Source organism: Microtus oregoni, unplaced genomic scaffold, assembly GCF_018167655.1.
Source record: "Microtus oregoni isolate MIOR12 unplaced genomic scaffold, Mior012 000004F_ref0000308, whole genome shotgun sequence".
Lineage (NCBI taxonomy): Eukaryota > Metazoa > Chordata > Mammalia > Rodentia > Cricetidae > Microtus > Microtus oregoni.
The window spans coordinates 66,500,107-66,517,644 of NW_024543063.1; the positions used below are offsets into that span (position 1 = coordinate 66,500,107).

At 43.7% G+C, this 17,538-nt stretch overlaps 1 protein-coding gene across 1 annotated transcript in view; it reads left to right on the top strand.

The window, feature by feature from the left end:
* The window catches only part of LOC121447365 (carboxylesterase 1D-like), a 37,457-nt gene extending 20,196 nt beyond the window's left edge, over positions 1 to 17,261 (top strand). The window contains 7 exon segments of the mRNA XM_041650548.1: positions 477 to 557; positions 1,681 to 1,828; positions 11,258 to 11,389; positions 11,718 to 11,790; positions 15,848 to 15,950; positions 16,667 to 16,931; positions 17,008 to 17,261. Coding sequence (XP_041506482.1) covers positions 477 to 557; positions 1,681 to 1,828; positions 11,258 to 11,389; positions 11,718 to 11,790; positions 15,848 to 15,950; positions 16,667 to 16,931; positions 17,008 to 17,261 — 1,056 coding nt within the window.
* The last annotated feature ends 277 nt before the right edge of the window (positions 17,262 to 17,538 follow it).

The following is a 17,538-nucleotide window of genomic DNA, read 5'->3' on the forward strand; positions in this document are numbered from 1 at the left end:
AAGACACACTAAAGCCAGACCAATGCTCTGAGTACAAACTTGGATGTGGTAAGCACATCACAGAGTTCTTCAGCTTTCATGCAGACTTCACAGAGCATCACAGGAATGCAGACACACAGACATAATGCTAAGTGTTCTTTCCCCTGCCACCCGACTCTGGGAGAGTGATGCCTATGCCCAGCATCCCTGAGCCCTTGATTTCTATATGACCACAGTCTGGATGTTCCCTCACTGCCTAAAGGAACATGTGATCTTGATGTGATCAACACCTTCAAGGATCCTCTCTGTGTTGCTTGTATTCATTCACATATGCCGTGGGTTTTGTTAAATTTATTCCTCAAACCCTTAAACTCCCATGTCTGCCAAGTCCCCCCATATTCTACCTTATTCCATTTAGGTTTGCTTCGTTGGCTTTTTTTTTTTTTTGCTTTTGTTACTTCTCCATGATTATTAATGCTTAATCATCTGTTTAACAGCGTATGGGGCATCAAATCTCTGAAAACAAACTGGACCAGAAGACGGCCAAATCCCTCTTGTGGCAGTTCTACCCAATACTTGTAAGGCTGTAGGGGATCATGGGAAATAGTTGAGAAAGAAAGAAAGAAAGAAGGTTGGTGACCTTCTCTAATAGCAGACTAAGTTGATGGTGGAAAACCCAAGTTTAAGCTCCTATGGTTTTGATTTTTCCACTTTACCATCCCAGTATGCTGAACCCATACTTGTGACTCTCCCATCAAAATCCCATCGAGTTCAGAATAAGTTTTAGAGGAAATGGTTTATTTAAAGCCAGCAACACCAAGACCATGGAGATCATCAGAAACAAAGACCAGTGCAGCTCGGGCCTGGAGGCACAAGACTTCCTCATGGAGTTCTTAGGATACAAATAAGATAGGTGGACACCAATTCAGTTAAAAAATTTGGAGGGGTTTAGGACTGGATGTGGCACCCTTAATTCCAGCACTCAGGAGGCAGAGGCAGGTAGATCTCTGTGAGTTCGATTCAAGCCTTGTCTCAAAGCAACTTCTAGGACAGCCAGAACTGTTATTTAGAGAAAACCTGTGTTTTAAAACACCAAAAAAGAGAATTTTTGTTCTTTGTTTGTTATGATTCATGGGATGCTGTTGTTTATAGGTTAATAGATAGTGTAGACTCTGTAAATTTAAAGAAAAATTACTAACTATCAAATCATATGACCCATATTGTTTTTCATTTCATTTTTTAAGACATGTTAATTCTGAACTTCATTGTGAGGATATAAATATCTTTTACACAGAGACCAGGGGAAAACACTTTTCTCTGGAGGATCAGGAGTAAGAAAAAGAAGTCACTTTTTTCTATAGGGACAGCTGAAGATAACGTTCACTGGAGAACAGTTTTTAATCTATGAATCCTGTTAATGCATACGGCTCTCTTCCACCAAAGCCAGTGGGACAGTAATAATATATGACTTGGATACCTGAACCCACAGAATAATTAATTAAAATAATTTTAAAAAGTTAATCAACAGCATTTTTAAAGAGAAAGCGAATCTAGATAGTTTGTTTATTCCAGTCTCCTGTGAGCAACAGGAGGAGGGTTCGGTGAGCATTAAAATAGTTTAGAATCAGAGAAGCCTTCTTAACTGACTGCAGAAGTCCTAATTCTCACCTGGTTGGATGGTCACTTTCTGATTCATTTCAGAAAATTCCTGAGAATCTGATTCAAGTGGCTGCTGATAAGTATTTAAAATGGACAGACGACCCTGCCAAAAAGAAAAACATGTTCCTAGACATATTTGCAGATGTGATATTCAACATCCCATCAGTGATGGTGTCTCGTGGCCACAGAGGTGAGTTCTAGGTGTTGGATGGAGGGTGGATATAAGTTCACCTGCTAGGTCTCTGGCCTGCCCACCTCTTGATATAGATAGCAATGAAATCTGTTGAGACCATGTTGAAATAAGGGCAGCCGGGCTGCGTCCCCAGCACCCCGGCTGCCTGGCTAGCTTATACTCGAAATAACAACACACAAACTGTATTCATTTAATCACTGCTTGGCCCATTTCTATCTAGCCTCTTCTAAGCTAATTCTCACATATTAATTTAGCCCATTTCTAACCATCTGTGTAGCGCCCCTTGGTGCGCTTACCGGGAAGATTTTAGCCTATGTCCATCCTGGGTCCGAGCTTCATCGCGTGCGTCTGCCTGGGAGCTGGGAGCATGGCGTCTCTCTGAGGTGTCTGCTCCCGAGAGGAGAGCTGTGGAGTCTGAGCTCACTTCCTCTTCCTCCCAGCATTCTGTTCTGTTTACTCCTCCCACCTATCTTCTAACCAATGAGGGCCAAGCAGTTTCTTTTTATTTAACCAATGACCTTCCTCCATCATTTCCCCTTTTTCGGTTTAAACAAAAAAAAAAAAAAGGCTTTAACTTTAACATAGCAAAATTACATATAACGAAACAGTTATCAAGTAAAAGTTACAATAATCTTTATCATAACTAAGGAAAACTATAACTATAACTAACTATTCTTAACTCCATCAAAGACTCCAGAAAGATACAATACTACCTAAGCAAACAAGAAAAAAACAACTTTTAAAACTCTAGAAATGACAGAGACATCTCGCTGCCTGGACAGTCACCCAAAGTTCCTCTGTACCGTTGGGGCATCCATCTTCAGCCTTCAGGCCCATGGTATCTAGCAGACATTTCCATAAAGCAGGAAAATTCAAAGTCAGTTCAGTCACTATCTGTTGTGTCCTGCAGAATATCTCGCAGACTCTTTCATGAATCAGGAACCCCGAAAGATCATCTCACCTTAGGCAAGTTCAGTAGTCCTCTCTCTGTGGGTTCTCTGTGTCCAGTTTATGCAATAGTCCAGGCAAGAGCAGTTTCTTGCCCAAATGGCTATCAAACTCCATATGATGCCTCTTCGATGCCCATCTTCTTCTTGAAGTAGATTGGTGCTGCCAGGAGCAGAGTGTCTCATTGTCATGAAAAGTCCTCAGTTATTAAAACATTAAATGTCCTATTCTGTAATCTTTGAAAGACATGAAGAATGTCTATCTAAAATATATCTCTATATATCTAGAAAATCTAACTAACATGACTGCAAACTTTACTATTATCGATGATTATCCATTAACAACCTATATTTCTTAATTATACAGTACATATTTAAATGAACTACACAATCACAATACCTTAATCAAAATCAGAAACACTTATACATATAACAAAATTGACCTTAAATCTCTATCAATAAAGCAAAATCTATACTAATGTAAATTATTCATACCTATATCATATCCCCCTTTAAATGTAAAAGAACATTTATAAACATTTTTTGGGAATATGGGCGCAGTTATTTCTCTCCAAACTGCTTCCTGCTGAATGGGGGCGTCTTTAATTAGGTCTTTTATGGTATAACCTGTGTGCTAGTTTCATCTCAGTTGGCAGTTGAGCGAAGCAATTTTCTGAAGGTGTTCACACCAACACTTCAGGAGGGCGTGGTCCATCATACCAAATCGGAATAGAAGAAATGAACATGGTCTCATCCTCTGTGAAAACAAAATAAGAAACTCCTTTCCAAAGCATCATGTCCTTAGATCCAAATTTCAAAGTCAAGGCATCAAAATATCTATGTTGGATTAGTTCAGCAGCATTTATAAACAAATATCTTTTAGCAGCTGTTGCTCCTTCCTCAGCATTCAAACAATTCAAAGAGAGCATAATAGCATACAGTATCAAAATTCTCTGTGTATTTTTCATCTTTGTGCGCTTTATTTTAACTTCTATTTTGTTTATTTTTACTTTTATTTTTTGCTTTTTGAGACAGGTTCTCTGTATCTTTGACCTGGAATAACTCTGTAGACCAGGCTGTCCTTGAACTCTCAGAGATCCGCCTGTCTCTGCCTCCCAGGCATTGGGATTAAAGGTGTACATTACTACACCTTGAACTCACAGAGATCTGTTTGTCCCTGCCTTCTAGGCACTGGGATTAAAGGCATGTGCTACCACACCTTGAAGTCACAGAGGTCAATCTCCCTCTGCCTCCCAAGTGTTGGGATTAAAGGTGTGTACTACCACACCCAATTACTCTCTTTCATTTTTTACTTTTAAGAACTTTAACTTTTAGTTTGCATATATTTTTAACACACTGTAAAGCATTTAGAAATTTTGTCTTTGAATCTCTCTTTACTGTATATCTCTCTTTTTTTGAGAGAGTCTTTAATTTACCAAGCAATATCAGTAGGACTAAAGCCGTGGCTTTGACGGCTGGATGTAGCCCATTCCTTAGCTTTCTGCCATTTCAACCTTGTGGCTGAGGTTCCAGCCAGAGCCGCGTTTAGTGCCACAAGTCTACAGTGTTTCAATGTCCCTGCCAGCAAGCGAGCTTTAGCAGCCTGTGCTTGTAAACCGCGCAAACCGCACAAACTGCCTGCGTAAAATGAAAGACCCTCAGAGTGGTCCTTCCCTCAGGAGGAGACCCCTAACCCAAGGAACAGTTGACACCACTGGCTGCAATTAGCAAGAGGTTTGTTGGGTGGGCACAGGTACCTGTGGGCGGCAAAGTCCTTTTGGAGGACTTGCCTGGAGAAGGTCTTTTTATAGGAAAAGGGTAGCAAAAGCAGGCATACAGAAGCAATGTATGGTTACAGGGATCTCATTGGTCAGTTCGAATGAGGCAATGGGTTCATTTAGGGGACAAGTTCCCCGGAGACATGAAGGTCTGATAATAATAACAGACTTGGCCCTATCTAGGGTACATGTAGTTTTCCCCAGAGCTGTTCGTTCCCCTCCTAGGCCTGGTGTCTGACCATAGATATCCTGTTTGACCGCCTAGGAGTACTGACTTTACCTTGAACTTACATTTGTTTGTGTGAAGGCTTTGCAAAATGGCATTACAGTAGCTAAGCTGGGGTCTTTCAAAAAGAGTCAGAGTTTACCCTGGCAGGACAGCCCAGAAAGCCGGCATTTTTAAACGGGGCAGCTTTTTTTCTGTTACTGCTGAAAACCGAAAAGCATGCGTTCAGCTTTTCATCAACACTGACTAAATGTTTCATGGCAGGACCTCTTAATGAGCTACAGGGTTTTGCTGCTAAAGCTGAGTCAGGAAGCTTCTCTTAGATGAGAGTGCTTGCTTGCCTCTAGCAAGCAGAGTGCCACAAATGCTTTAAAGCCAGAGTTCACACTGGCAGCACAGCCACAAGAAGCTGCACTTTAAAATGACACAGCGTTTTTTCTGCTGCTGTTGCCGAATCAGGAAATCTCTCTACAGCACGCCACCAACAAACAGCAAAAATCTGTGTTAAACTCTCTCTCCCTTATTTTTAAGCCTTCTCAGGTTTTTTAAGTGGGTTTAGCCCCACATTGAGCGCCATTTGTTGAAATAAGGGAGCGGGGCTGCGTCCCCAGCATCCCGGCTGCCTGGCTAGCTTATACTCGAAATAACAACACACAAACTGTATTCATTTAATCACTGCTTGGCCCATTTCTATCTAGCCTCTTCTAGGCTAATTCTCACATATTAATTTAGCCCATTTCTAATGATCTGTGTAGCGCCCCTAGGTGCGCTTACCGGGAAGATTTTAGCCTATGTCCATCCTGGGTCGAAGCTTCATCACGTGTGTCTGCCTGGGAGCTGGGAGCATGGCGTCTCTCTGAGGTGTCTGCTCCCGAGAGGAGAGCTGTGGAGTCTGAGCTCACTTCCTCTTTCTCCCAGCATTCTGTTCTGTTTACTCTTCCCACCTATCTTCTAACCAATGAAGGCCAAGCGGTTTCTTTTTATTTAACCAATGACTTTCCTCCATCAAGACCAAGACTCAAAGTTGATACCATATGACCTGCAAGGTTGTTTTACTTTTTCTACTAGTAAAGATCTATGAGAAAAGGGTGCACATGCAGTTTAATTTAGAAAAGAATCCCAGAAAACACCGCTGGGATGTAAGAAAGTGACGCAGAGAAAAGATGGACGCTAATCTGGAGAGCTGCCTAGCATGTGTCTGTCTTAGCTACAACTGCAAAACTTTAGGGAACAAGGAACGTCTTAGGGCTTTCTTTTCCGAGAGTCAAGGGAGCTGTGCATTAACCCACCAGGAGCCACATCACATCAACTGAACACTTCTCTAAGATATTGTTAGCCTTGTGGCACCTTTATCTACTGCGAGCATGAACAGAGCTGTGTCTAACAACCAGGATGGGAAAGGGGAGCAAGAGTTAATGGTGCTGCATGTGGCTGCCAGGTTAGCCTGCCCTAGAACAAGGGCTACAGTTAAGTATCTTTCAGAGTAACTTTGCTCAGTGCTGTAACCGAGAGCCTGACACACACCACCTAAGAAACAAAGGTCTGCTTTGGCTTAGAGTCTCTGAGGTTTCAGTCTGTGATATCAGGAGAGTATAAAGGAGCTTGTGACATCATAGGGACAAGGAAGCAATAAAACCATGTAGAGTAGCAACAGAAATTGTCTAAGGTATATAATAGCCACCAGGTCCTTGTCACCTGGAAACGCCTTTCAAAAACAGGCTCCACCTTCCATAATTCTGCCACCTCCCAGGGCTGTGTTAGAATTTTGAATTGGACAATTGATTAAATCATTTAGTAGATCAGAGCCCTCATGATATAACTGTTTCTATAAATGACTTCACAAATAAACCTAAAGATGTCCCTGACAAATCAAGGTATATCTCAGTTTAACCGAGGTGACAGTTGAGAATAACCATTTAAAAGCACCAGCAGTTTCTGTTGCAGATGCTCTCTTGCTGAAGGTATGGTGGCAAGTGGAACTAGAACGCCACTATGGGAAGAGGGGTCATTGGGATATCTTGGGAGGTTGACAATAGCAGAACATGCTAAGGAACAAAATGGAAAGAGGCAGGACTTAGTAGCATGTGTGTAGGTACACAGGTGCCATGATGTGCTTATGCAGGCCACAGGACAAAGAGTTCTTTCCTTCCACCTTACATGGGGTCTAGAGACTGAACGCAGGTCATCAGGTGTGTGCAGCAAGCGCTTCTACCTGCTGAGCTATCACACAGTCCCGCTCTGATTGTCTAATGTAGGCACTGAGAGCTAAAGGCCTTTTCTCTTAGGACTGTCTCCATTTTATCCAGCAGGCACTGGTATATTGTGGCCTCATCTATTCAGTTCTCGGAATTTTTTAATTTTTCCTGGAGTTCTTCAACACCATTAATTAGTGCGTGGTTTAACTTCTGCAGGTTTGTGCATTCTCTGTAGATTTTCTTGCTTGTGATTCCTAGATTTAGTCCACTGTTAGGAGATATACAGTAAGTTACTTCAACTTTCTTACATTTATGGGTACTTGATTTGCATCCATATCTATATGCTATTTAGTAAAAATTCCACAAACTGCCAAGAATGTTTTTTCTGAAGTGTTTGGGTAGAATGCCTCTGGGTGTCTTGTTGATCTATTTCTGATTTTATTTGACTCTACTGTGCCTCTGTCTTATATTCCTTTTTCCAGATGACCTGTCCATCAGTGGGAGTGGGGTATTAAAGTTGCCTATTAGCTTAGATCTAATAGAATTTGTTTTAGGAGCTGGGTACACTTGTTTTGGACACAAATGCTTAGAACAGAAATGTCCTCCTGGTAGACTGTCCCTCATCAGTATGAGTTGTTTTTTCTCTCTTTGGTTCACTTCGGTTTGAAGTCTATTTTGTCTGATAGCAGAATAGCTACGCCTTTTGCTTTCCTGGTTCCAGTTGCTTAAAATGTTTTTCTCCCCACGCTTTTACCCTGAAGTGCTGTCTGTCTTGACAGGAGGTGGGTTTCCCTGGAGGCAGCAAAAAGGTGGATCTTCCTTTTTAAAATTGATTTTATTGAGCTATACATTTTTCTCTGCTCCCCTCCCTTCCTCTCCCCTCCTCTTCTCCCCTCCACCGTGGGGATCTTGCTTTCTTAAAGCACCTGCTACTGTCACCTTTTGGCTTTGATAACGAGGAGCAAGAGTGCTACCGTCACCGTGCGCATCGCTGCTCACCGCTGGATCTGTGATCCTGCTTTGTTCTGCATCTGCTGACTGTGCTGCTATCATTTTTCCCAGGGGTCTCTCCTATGTGTTCATCTTTCTCTTCGGTCTGTAGTACTCCTTCAAGGGCCCTTTGCAGAAGTAGTTCAGTGCTTGTTTGCTCCTTTAGCCTGCTTTCGTAGTAGAAGGGATCTGGTTCACCTTTAAGAGATGATAGTTGAATTTGCAACTCTGGTCTTTCAGAAATGGACAAACACCTTTCCAAGCCCTTTTGAATTGAAGAGATTCTGTTAAGTAATCAGCTATAAGATGCCCCTGGCCTTCCTTTATGTGTTACCTGGCTTCTCTCTGGCATCTTCCACTCCCCTTTATTTGTTTTTTAGTGTTTTAACTAGAATAGGGCATGAAGGGCTCCTTTAGCATTCCCTCAATTTGGTGTCCTCTAGGACTCCTGTTCATGGACAAGGCATCTCTTTCTCTAGATTTCGGATATTTCCTTCTATGTTTTTATTGAAAATATTTTCTGTACTCTGTGCATGGAAATCTTTTCCTTATGTGTTCATAATTCATAGATCTTCTCTTTTCTTGAAGCCCCCAAACTCTCAGGATCTCCATCCATCCATGCCCCAGGTCTGTTCGTGGAATTTTTGAAAATTTATTATTGATCTTAACTGAGTGTTTCGGTTCCTCTAGCTTGTCTTCAATCCCTCATAATCTGTCTTTCTTGTGATCTGGATTATCCATGAAGCTTCCCACGAGCTTTAACTTGGGGCATTGAATTGTCATCTCCAATATCACACATCAGCCGAGCTATTGGAGACCCCAATACCTAGCACTTTTATTCCCACTTAGATTCAGAGGCCATGGGCTGGGGACTGGTTGAGGAAAGGTGTGGCTTGCAAATTATGTAAAGGATATCATTGTTAACTATTGAATAAAAGGAGGAATGCTGAACGGGAAAGGGAGGGAAACATGAGTCAGGCGGGGGTATACGAGATAGAAATATGGGAGGTGGGGGGAGACTGCACTGAAGACAGAAGTGAAGGATGGAAGGGTTTGTGGCTATAAACGGAGGGACAGGCAAGAAGATCTATTCTGGTGAGACAGAAGGCCTAACATAGTGCTTAACAATGAACGTAAAAAATGGCAAGTATAAAAAGTGAAATAAAACTAATCAAACCCAACTCAAAAAAGTCAGGTAGAAAACAAGCAAACACCACACACCTGGGCTTGTGTGCACACATGTGTGCGCACACACACACATACATGCACACACACCATGCACAAATAACCTGAAGACTGGTCCAATTTCTCCCTCACTGGGGGAAGAGAGTGATTCATCCCACTAATAGGAATGTTTTTTTATACCAGCTTTCTCAGGTAGGACAGAAACCTGGTAGGCTTCATAGGTCTGTGTAACCAATCTGTGTCCTCTGTGTGCTGACAAGAGCTTTGAGTCTGGCAGCGTTGGGTTCCCATGTAGCTCAACACTGGTCCAGGCTCTCTCAACCTCATAGGGCCTAGGCTGTTCCACTGACTCACCCCTGAGCTGGTCTAGGTGACAGTGTCACGTGTTCCCTGCGCCTTCTTCAATCTGAGCCTGTAAGTCTTCTTTTAAGAAATGTCTGCTGGACTCATTTTTTATGTGTTGAGGAAAAATAAAGCTATCGATTTTCTTAAGGTATCCTGTGTATATTTGTATACTCTATCCTGAAGAAATGTAAAGGGTTTACCCTAACTGTGCTTTGTATTGTGGAAGAATAAAGCTATTGATTTCCAAAAAAAAAAAAAGAAATGTCTGCTGGGCCTTCTTCCCCTTTCTCGTTTTATTGATTATTTTGTATTTATCTGTTTGTCTGTTTATCACTAGACAGTGTTTGAGCTCCTTATACGCATTCTTCACTTTTTTTTCTACATGTGATTGTATAGGTGCACACATGCCATAGCATGCCTGTGGAGGTCAGAGGACAATTGTGGGAGTGGGTGTTCCCCTATCACTATGGCCTCTAGGGGTTGAATACAGGTCATGGGGCTTGACAGCAACTAGCTTGAACTGCTGAACCATCTTGCCAGCCCTTACGTATACATTTAAATAGACACTTATCACAGGTACAGCTTACAAACATTTTCCCAGCCCGTGGATTGTCTGTATGCATTGCTCGTGATTTTCTTTGGCATGAGAAACCCTTAGGTTTGCTGACATCCCATTTGTTTCCTTGTGTTGCTCACAGGATTGGAGCACAGACCAAAGTCACGTGCTTTTCCCTCTGTGATTTCCACTGCTCAGGTGAACTGCCTCTGTGGTTGCAGGGATGAACTCTGTGAGAGGAAATGAGACAGGTTATTGTACACCCTATGCTGTAAATCACTTTAAGCCTTGGCAGGGACTCAGTGGGCAAAACATTTGTTGCACAAATGAGTTTGAATTCTACGGCTCCCATTAATTCAAATCAGAATCATCCACTGTCCTTCACATACAAGGTGGCACATGTACACCCACATACAACCAACACACATACACACAACAATATAAATAATGTTTTAACTTGTGAATCTGTAACTTAATCTGTGAACAATGATAGCAGTGTGTGAAACGTACATACAGTGATCACAAATGTGTGGAAATGCAAAGGATTATGCTGTGATATAGAAGACACTTTCTTACAGCTAAGCATTTTTCCTTTTTTCATATTTTTTTTCAAATTTCTCACTATATACATAGAGTCAAGGCTCCAAAATCTCCCCACTTTCCTGCTATGGGACCTGGCACTTTTGCCTCTGCTGTAGGACTGTCTCCCCTCCTCCTTGTGAATGCTGCAAAGGGCGGCATTTCCAAGGTTGGGAGAATGGAACGGGATGGACCATAAGAAGCAATAGTTGGCAGCCACATGGCTCTGTCAGCAAAAGAACTGGCATCTTCACACATGGACAGGACATGCTGGTGTGAGAAAGGAAGCAGAGGAGAGGAGGGTGGGATTGGAGGCAAGTTCTTTCTCCCTTAACTCATCTCTTTTTGGTGCCACCTCGCCGTCTTAAGAACTTACTACTCTCTGAGCAAGGAGGAAGCGGGTGTGAAACACAAACTTGAAATAGAAGAGATCCTTGTTCATTTCTATGTGTATCTGTGGTTTTTACTGCCTTTATTCCAAGTCGGCTACTTGTGCAGCCCTGAGCAAGCCCTTCCCTGAACTGTTTCTCCCCTTACAGGGACCTCCATGCAGTTTGAAGCCTGAGCTCCACACAGTAGTGTGTAGTGGGCAGAGTGATCTCTATCTGAATCCATGTCTCCGCAGATGCTGGGGCTCCCACCTACATGTATGAGTTTGAGTATCGCCCAAGCTTTGTATCAAACATGAGACCCAAGGCAGTGATAGGAGACCACGGTGATGAACTCTTCTCAGTATTTGGATCTCCGTTTTTAAAAGGTAATGTCTCTTTGCTGCCTGTGGCCTTGGCAATCAGAGGTCCGGATTTGGGCCCTGGCTTAATAGCCTTGCGCAGAGTTGTGTTTGGATTAGCCATATGAGCATGGGTGACAAAGGAAGCCAGCGTATGGAAAGAGATTACTAACTTGAAGTGTAGATTATTAACCATCTTATTCTTAAAGGATAGATTTTTAACTTGGTAATTGTCAAGACTTTGAATTTCTCATACTTTCCCAAGTTAATGACGGTCACCGTCACTCCTGTGGTGGAGCTCCTAAACTCAGAAGCCACTCGTGAGCAGCTGAAGCTTATTCTTTCTTCCCCACAGACGGCGCCTCAGAAGAGGAGATCAATCTCAGCAAGACGGTGATGAAATTCTGGGCCAACTTTGCTCGCAATGGGTGAGGCTGGTGGTAAAGACGGGACGGGTCTGGGTGTGATGTTGCTATATTGGTTGGGAGGAGTGTTTTCTAGTGTTTGTGTGGTCAACCTCCAGTCCCTGTGACTCTCTTAACAAAGACAGAGTAATCAGGTTTGTAGCTGGGAGGGGACTTCTGAGATGGTTCAGCGTAATGGGGGTGGCATTCATGTTGACTCACAGATTCAGAGGGTTCAATTGTTGGTCATTTGACCTACTTGTTCTGGTTGGTTGTCAGTCTGGAACATGGTGGGATAAGGTGATAGCTAAATCCCTTCCTTTCTCCATCTCGCTGGCAGTCAGGCAGGAAAGAGAGGAAAAAAGTAAGTCTCATGGGGGGTCTGTCCCTCAGGGTCAACTTCCTCCAACTACTTTTCCCTTCTTGAGTTCCCACCATGCCCAAGAGGCACTTTCACCTGTTGATCAAGCACAATAGGCTTAATCCCTAAGGCTCCAAGTCAAGCAACCAGAAATCTGTTTGTTGGTTTGGGTTCTGAAAAGCCTAGGAAGTCCTTTCCCCAAAGTCTCGCTTCCTTCAGCCCCAAGGGCCTCCCACGTGGGGGTTGTGCTCACGTCTTAAACAGATCCTAGGGAAGAGGTCCGGGTTCTGGCACTTCTAATAGTCTCCATGGCAACATCAGCATCACTCTCACTGCGCGAAGCCTCATGCTTTTATCGTCTTCAGCAGGGGTTCAAACCTTACACACACACACACACACACACACACACACACACACACACACACTGACCTCCAGCTCTTTCCTTTGCAATCTTTGTAGAAGCATTGACCCCATTGCCCTTGCATTCTTCATGCCTGCAAAACCACACCCGCGCAGACAGCACCAAGATTTACCTCTGGCTTCAGATGTCACCTGGCTCTATGAGCCATCAGCTGCTATAGCCTCTGAGTGTCTGGATAAGGACACAAATACCAGAGAATTTATTCTTCAGGGCACCCTGTGGGCAGGGGCATCTAGCAACACTTTCTCAAAGCAACATCCTTGGAACAAGCTTATACCTTTACAGCCTTCTGCCTATGATGGTTGTGCTCTAGCAACCAAGAAAGAGCTCAAGTATGAATGACAAAGAGAAAGACACAGGCAAAGATGGCTGAAGAGTAAGGACTAGGGTGGAACCAGAAGCTTTTCAGTTATTTCAAGTCTCTGAACTTCATGCTCGTACGAACTCCTGAGATGTAAACCTCTAGGCAGCTTTCGTATTGATCTGGGGCGTGAACGATGGCTTCTCCTAATGAAGTACTCTCTACCATTCACACCCTCCTTGTACTCAACCTAACTCACATCCTTTGTCGTGGTGCTGAGTGTGCTGTTTTTCATGGTTTTAATTTTAGTTTTTGGCAAGATTGAGTTTTTCTAATCCTCATGCTGTAGTTTTTGCTCCTGAATCTCATTGTAAATATGATTTAAAATGAGACAAAACAAAACAAAAAACCTCTATACTACCTGTATGCTATGCTACCCTTGAATTTCCATGACCAATAAATGCTTTATCATCATTAAACTTGGGACCCCATAAAATATCAGACCAGACAAATATAGGCCAAACTTCCCCTGTGTTTCTGTAGGTGAGCTTCTGCCCACTGAGACCATGCTCAAATGTCACCTCATCACAGCTTCTTCCTGAGAATCTTTGGCACATTCTTGCCTCTTGAACAGTCATCAACACTTCTCCTGGGGATTCCATATCTGGCCACTACTAGGGTCTTCATACCCAATCTCTTTTTCATCGTGTCTCTGTTTCAACCTCTTCCAAAGCTTGGCTGGCTCCTCAGAGTACACATAGATGACTCTCTCTTCTGCCATTTCCTCTTTCGAACTTTCCCTGGCTTTTCAGGGCTCGTGATTCCTGCTGCTGGTGAGGTTGCCATGTGGTACTTGGATTGCTCTCCTCGGGTGCTGGCTGAGGCACAGCTTTCTGATTTCCAATCAATGTCCCAGCCAGCAGGACTCTTCGATGGGTGTGCTTGTGCTGTCCTCTAGATGGCTGGAGCATCACTTAATCCAATAGGAGACGTCTGATGCTTTCTGGACATCTTAGCTCAGTGTCAGGAACCACTGGGTGAAGAGCTCAGATTTCCTTTTTATCAGTGGAGTTTGCATTTCTTGACAACATGAATGAGTACTTCTCAGTTGGTGTATCTATCGATTTGACCTTGCCTGTAAAGTGGCAACTGAGCAGGCCCATTGTAGAATGCTCCATGGAGGTCAGGCACTGCCTTTTCTGTTTTGGAGAAGTGGAACTCCAGGGCACAGTGAGCCTTTGGAGACCCCATTATTGTCAAATCACATTGAGCCAGTACCCGCCAAGGACCAGCTGCTCTGTGCCCCAGTTCTTGCTCTGGCTATAGGCTTGCAGGTTTCATAGCTGGTTTTGGTGTAGTTTCCTAATTCATGATAAAATTTTATGGTAGGTGAGGCACTGTCACCATCATCTAGGTCAAGGGTCTTAAAACTTTTTTCCACCCCTGGAGTTTCTGTTGGTCTGTACCTGTCCCCAAGACTGGAGAAAACCCAAGCTCAATCAGAACTCAAGGGGGCAAAAGTGGAGCTCCGTCTCCAGAAAGGGAGAAAATGTTGGAAGAGCAGCTGATACTCTTCATTTGATTTTTCTGACATGTAATCTAGGAAAGAGGTGTATATCCTTGGAAGGATTTATACACATGTCCCTTCCCCTCTGCTGAACAGAGAATTATACACAGAGATACATTTTTCTTTCTTTCTTTTCCTTTTGTTGCTGTCTTTTATAGAAAATAGATACTTTTCTTGTGGTCTTAAAAATTGCTGACTTCCCTGTCTCGAAAAACAAAAACAAACAAAATTGCTCACTGTTAACAAATGATTTAATTGCCTCAGCCACTCCTACAGGGTCACAGGATTAAAGAGGCTAACTGCCAAGTACTGCTTTTGTGTGAAGGGCTTGCTTGCTTGCTGGCTGGCTGGCTGGCTGGCTGGCTGGCTGGCTGGCTTGCTTGCTTGGATGGCTGAGTCCTCTGCTGGACATCTGTCCCAAAGTCAATCTTTGCCCATACCCTGAAAGCATACGATTTAATATGGCTCCACAAAATTATGTCTTGAGGGTTTTTCCGTTTTAAAATAATCTCATTTTTACTTTACAAGCATTGATTTTTTTTTTCTGTGTGTTTATCTGTGTGGGGTAAGAGGATACCCTGAAACTGGAGTTGCAGACAGATGTGAGCAGCCACATGGGTGCAAGGAATTGAGTCTGGGTTCATTGGAAGAACAGACAGTGCCGTCAACTGCTGAGTCAGCTCTCCAGCCCAGGTTTTACCTTTATAGTCTGTGGACTAAGAATAGCTAAGGCCTTATCTAGCAAATGTTTTCTGGCTTTGTCCTACCCAGTCTCATTTTTATTAAAAGTCTCTAATTTAGAAAAATCAAAACTTCGGCCACACTGGTGAATCTCTGAATGACCCAAGATCTAAAACGTTTAGAGGACCCCGAAAGATCTGTGCATTCAGATAGTAGCCGCCAGCTTTTTCTGACGGGTCTTGTTGTCGGGGTACTCTCAGCCTGGTGACTGACAAATCAGAAAGGCTTAGTCACTGGGGGACTCAGGCAAGTACCCAATGCCTAAAATTCAAAGCCCTTCAGTTCTTGAGGGCTGACAGTCTCAGGCCAAAACCTAGATGAGAGAGGCCCAGTGTTGTGGATGTCACTGATGAGTTCCTGGCGTGGGGACAGAGAATACGAGAGGTCATGTGTTTGCAGGGGGCATCAGCAAGTTTCCAACAACAGAAAAGGAAAAAGGAGGCACCTGGAAGTCTCTGGAGTTCTGGGTAGTGAGCGGCCTGTAGTCGCACACAGTCCTGAGTCTCGTGGAAAAGCTGAAAGCCGCGTTATTTCCATAACCAGAGGGACTCAGGGGACTCTGGGGACTCGTGGGAGTCCAGAGGACCAAATCTGGAAGAGGCGGCAGCATCCACATTTTGGTTCCTTGTCTTGTTTTGTGTGGTACTCTGCTTTTTTGTGTGTTAACTTATTTTCGAGAAAAATCTGAAGTGATGGGTCAAAAGAGCTCACTCAGGAGATCCCTCTGAACTTGATGAAATCTCACCTGAAGGACTTCCAGAGGAAAGCGCAGGCGTCTGGAGAACACGTTTTTGTAAGAAACCAGTTGGCTTTTGTTCCTCTGGTAGTCCTTCATTCTACGTGGGCTCTCCGGCTGAAGGCTCCTTTAGCCTTGTCTTATTTAGAGGGTACAACATGTAGAGTTTAGTTAACTAGGGCGTGTGGTCAAACTGCCCTACATTCTGGCCTGGATATTCCCGAAGAGAACTCCCTATCCTTGATAAAGAAGGAGAAGCCAAAGTATTTCCAATGCCAACCTTTAATTTCAGAAAAAAATAAATGAACTCAGAGGGTAGGACAAAGTCTTGACCATAATATGTCAGTCCAGCAGAAGAGAAAGAAGTGTGCTACCACCCTGTGTACCTTAAGTACAGGTCATAAAGTGAAGCCAACCAACGGAGAGACTCCCAGGCCCTTCTCACTTCCCCAGTCACGTGTTAAGTTATCCTACTCCCCAAGGCTGAACAGGTGGGGATATTTACAATCAGAGGCAATACCGTGTCCTGGGCACACCTGGGCAGATTCCACTATGAGCCCCAGTGTCCTGATCATTCACTTCTATCTGACTCTGGTTCCCAGTTTCCCTCCAATTTTCTGTCAGAAACTCATCCCCACCCACACTCATAGTCATAATAGATTTCGCCAGTGTTCCCCCTTGAGAGACATGATCCACTGCCCCCAGGTTGGTTGTAGCAGGATGTGCTTCCCTAGCTTTTCCCCAGCAGACTTCTCCTTGGTTCCTTGCTCCAGGCATTGTCTCCTTTAGAGAAGCCTTCTCATGGATGGAACCCAGAAGGAGGGGGACTGGATGAGAAAGGTCTCACCATGGGTGGAACCCAGAAGGAGGGGGACCAGATGAGAAAAGTCGCCATCATGGACAGAACCCAGAGGGAGGGGGACCGGATGAGAAAAGTCGCCATCATGGACAGAACCCAGAGGGAGGGGGACCAGATGAGAAAAGTCGCCATCATGGACAGAACCCAGAGGGAGGGGGACCGGATGAGAAAAATCGCCAGTCATTTTATTATACACGATCCTTTCTCTACTAGAGATCTATATAATTGGAAATCTCAAAATATTCCCTTCCCCAGTAAAATCCCCAAAGCTTGAATACTCTACAAGAGATGATGTTTTTCAGACACAAGCCAACTTGGGCATCGTGTTAGCAGCTGCTTCGTGCCCTCTTCATAGCCAAGAAGAGGAAAATAATTTAGAAACCGAGAAATATGTCTTTGGGAATGACCCTGTGATTATTGAAGACGTTTTCCCTGTCGTACAGCTGGATTGGGACCTAAGTTCTGGTGAAGGTAGGAAGTCTCTCAACCACTTTCACCAGACTCTGTAAGGGGGTCTCTGGGCAACACGCAGAAGCCCACAAATTTAACTAAAGGAAGCTAGATAACTCAGGGCTCAGATGAGTCCCATTTGCTTTTCTGGAGTGCCTCCTAGAGAGCTTTCAGACTTCAATCCAGCTGACCTGGAGGCCGCAGGAAACCAGAGGGCTAGTGATATGGCTTCTGTTTCCCAGTCAGCACCAGACAGAAACTAGGGAGTTGATTCAGACAATAGAAGGGTTTGAAGGAAAAGTATTGCCAGAGTTAGCTGAGAGTATACAATAAGAA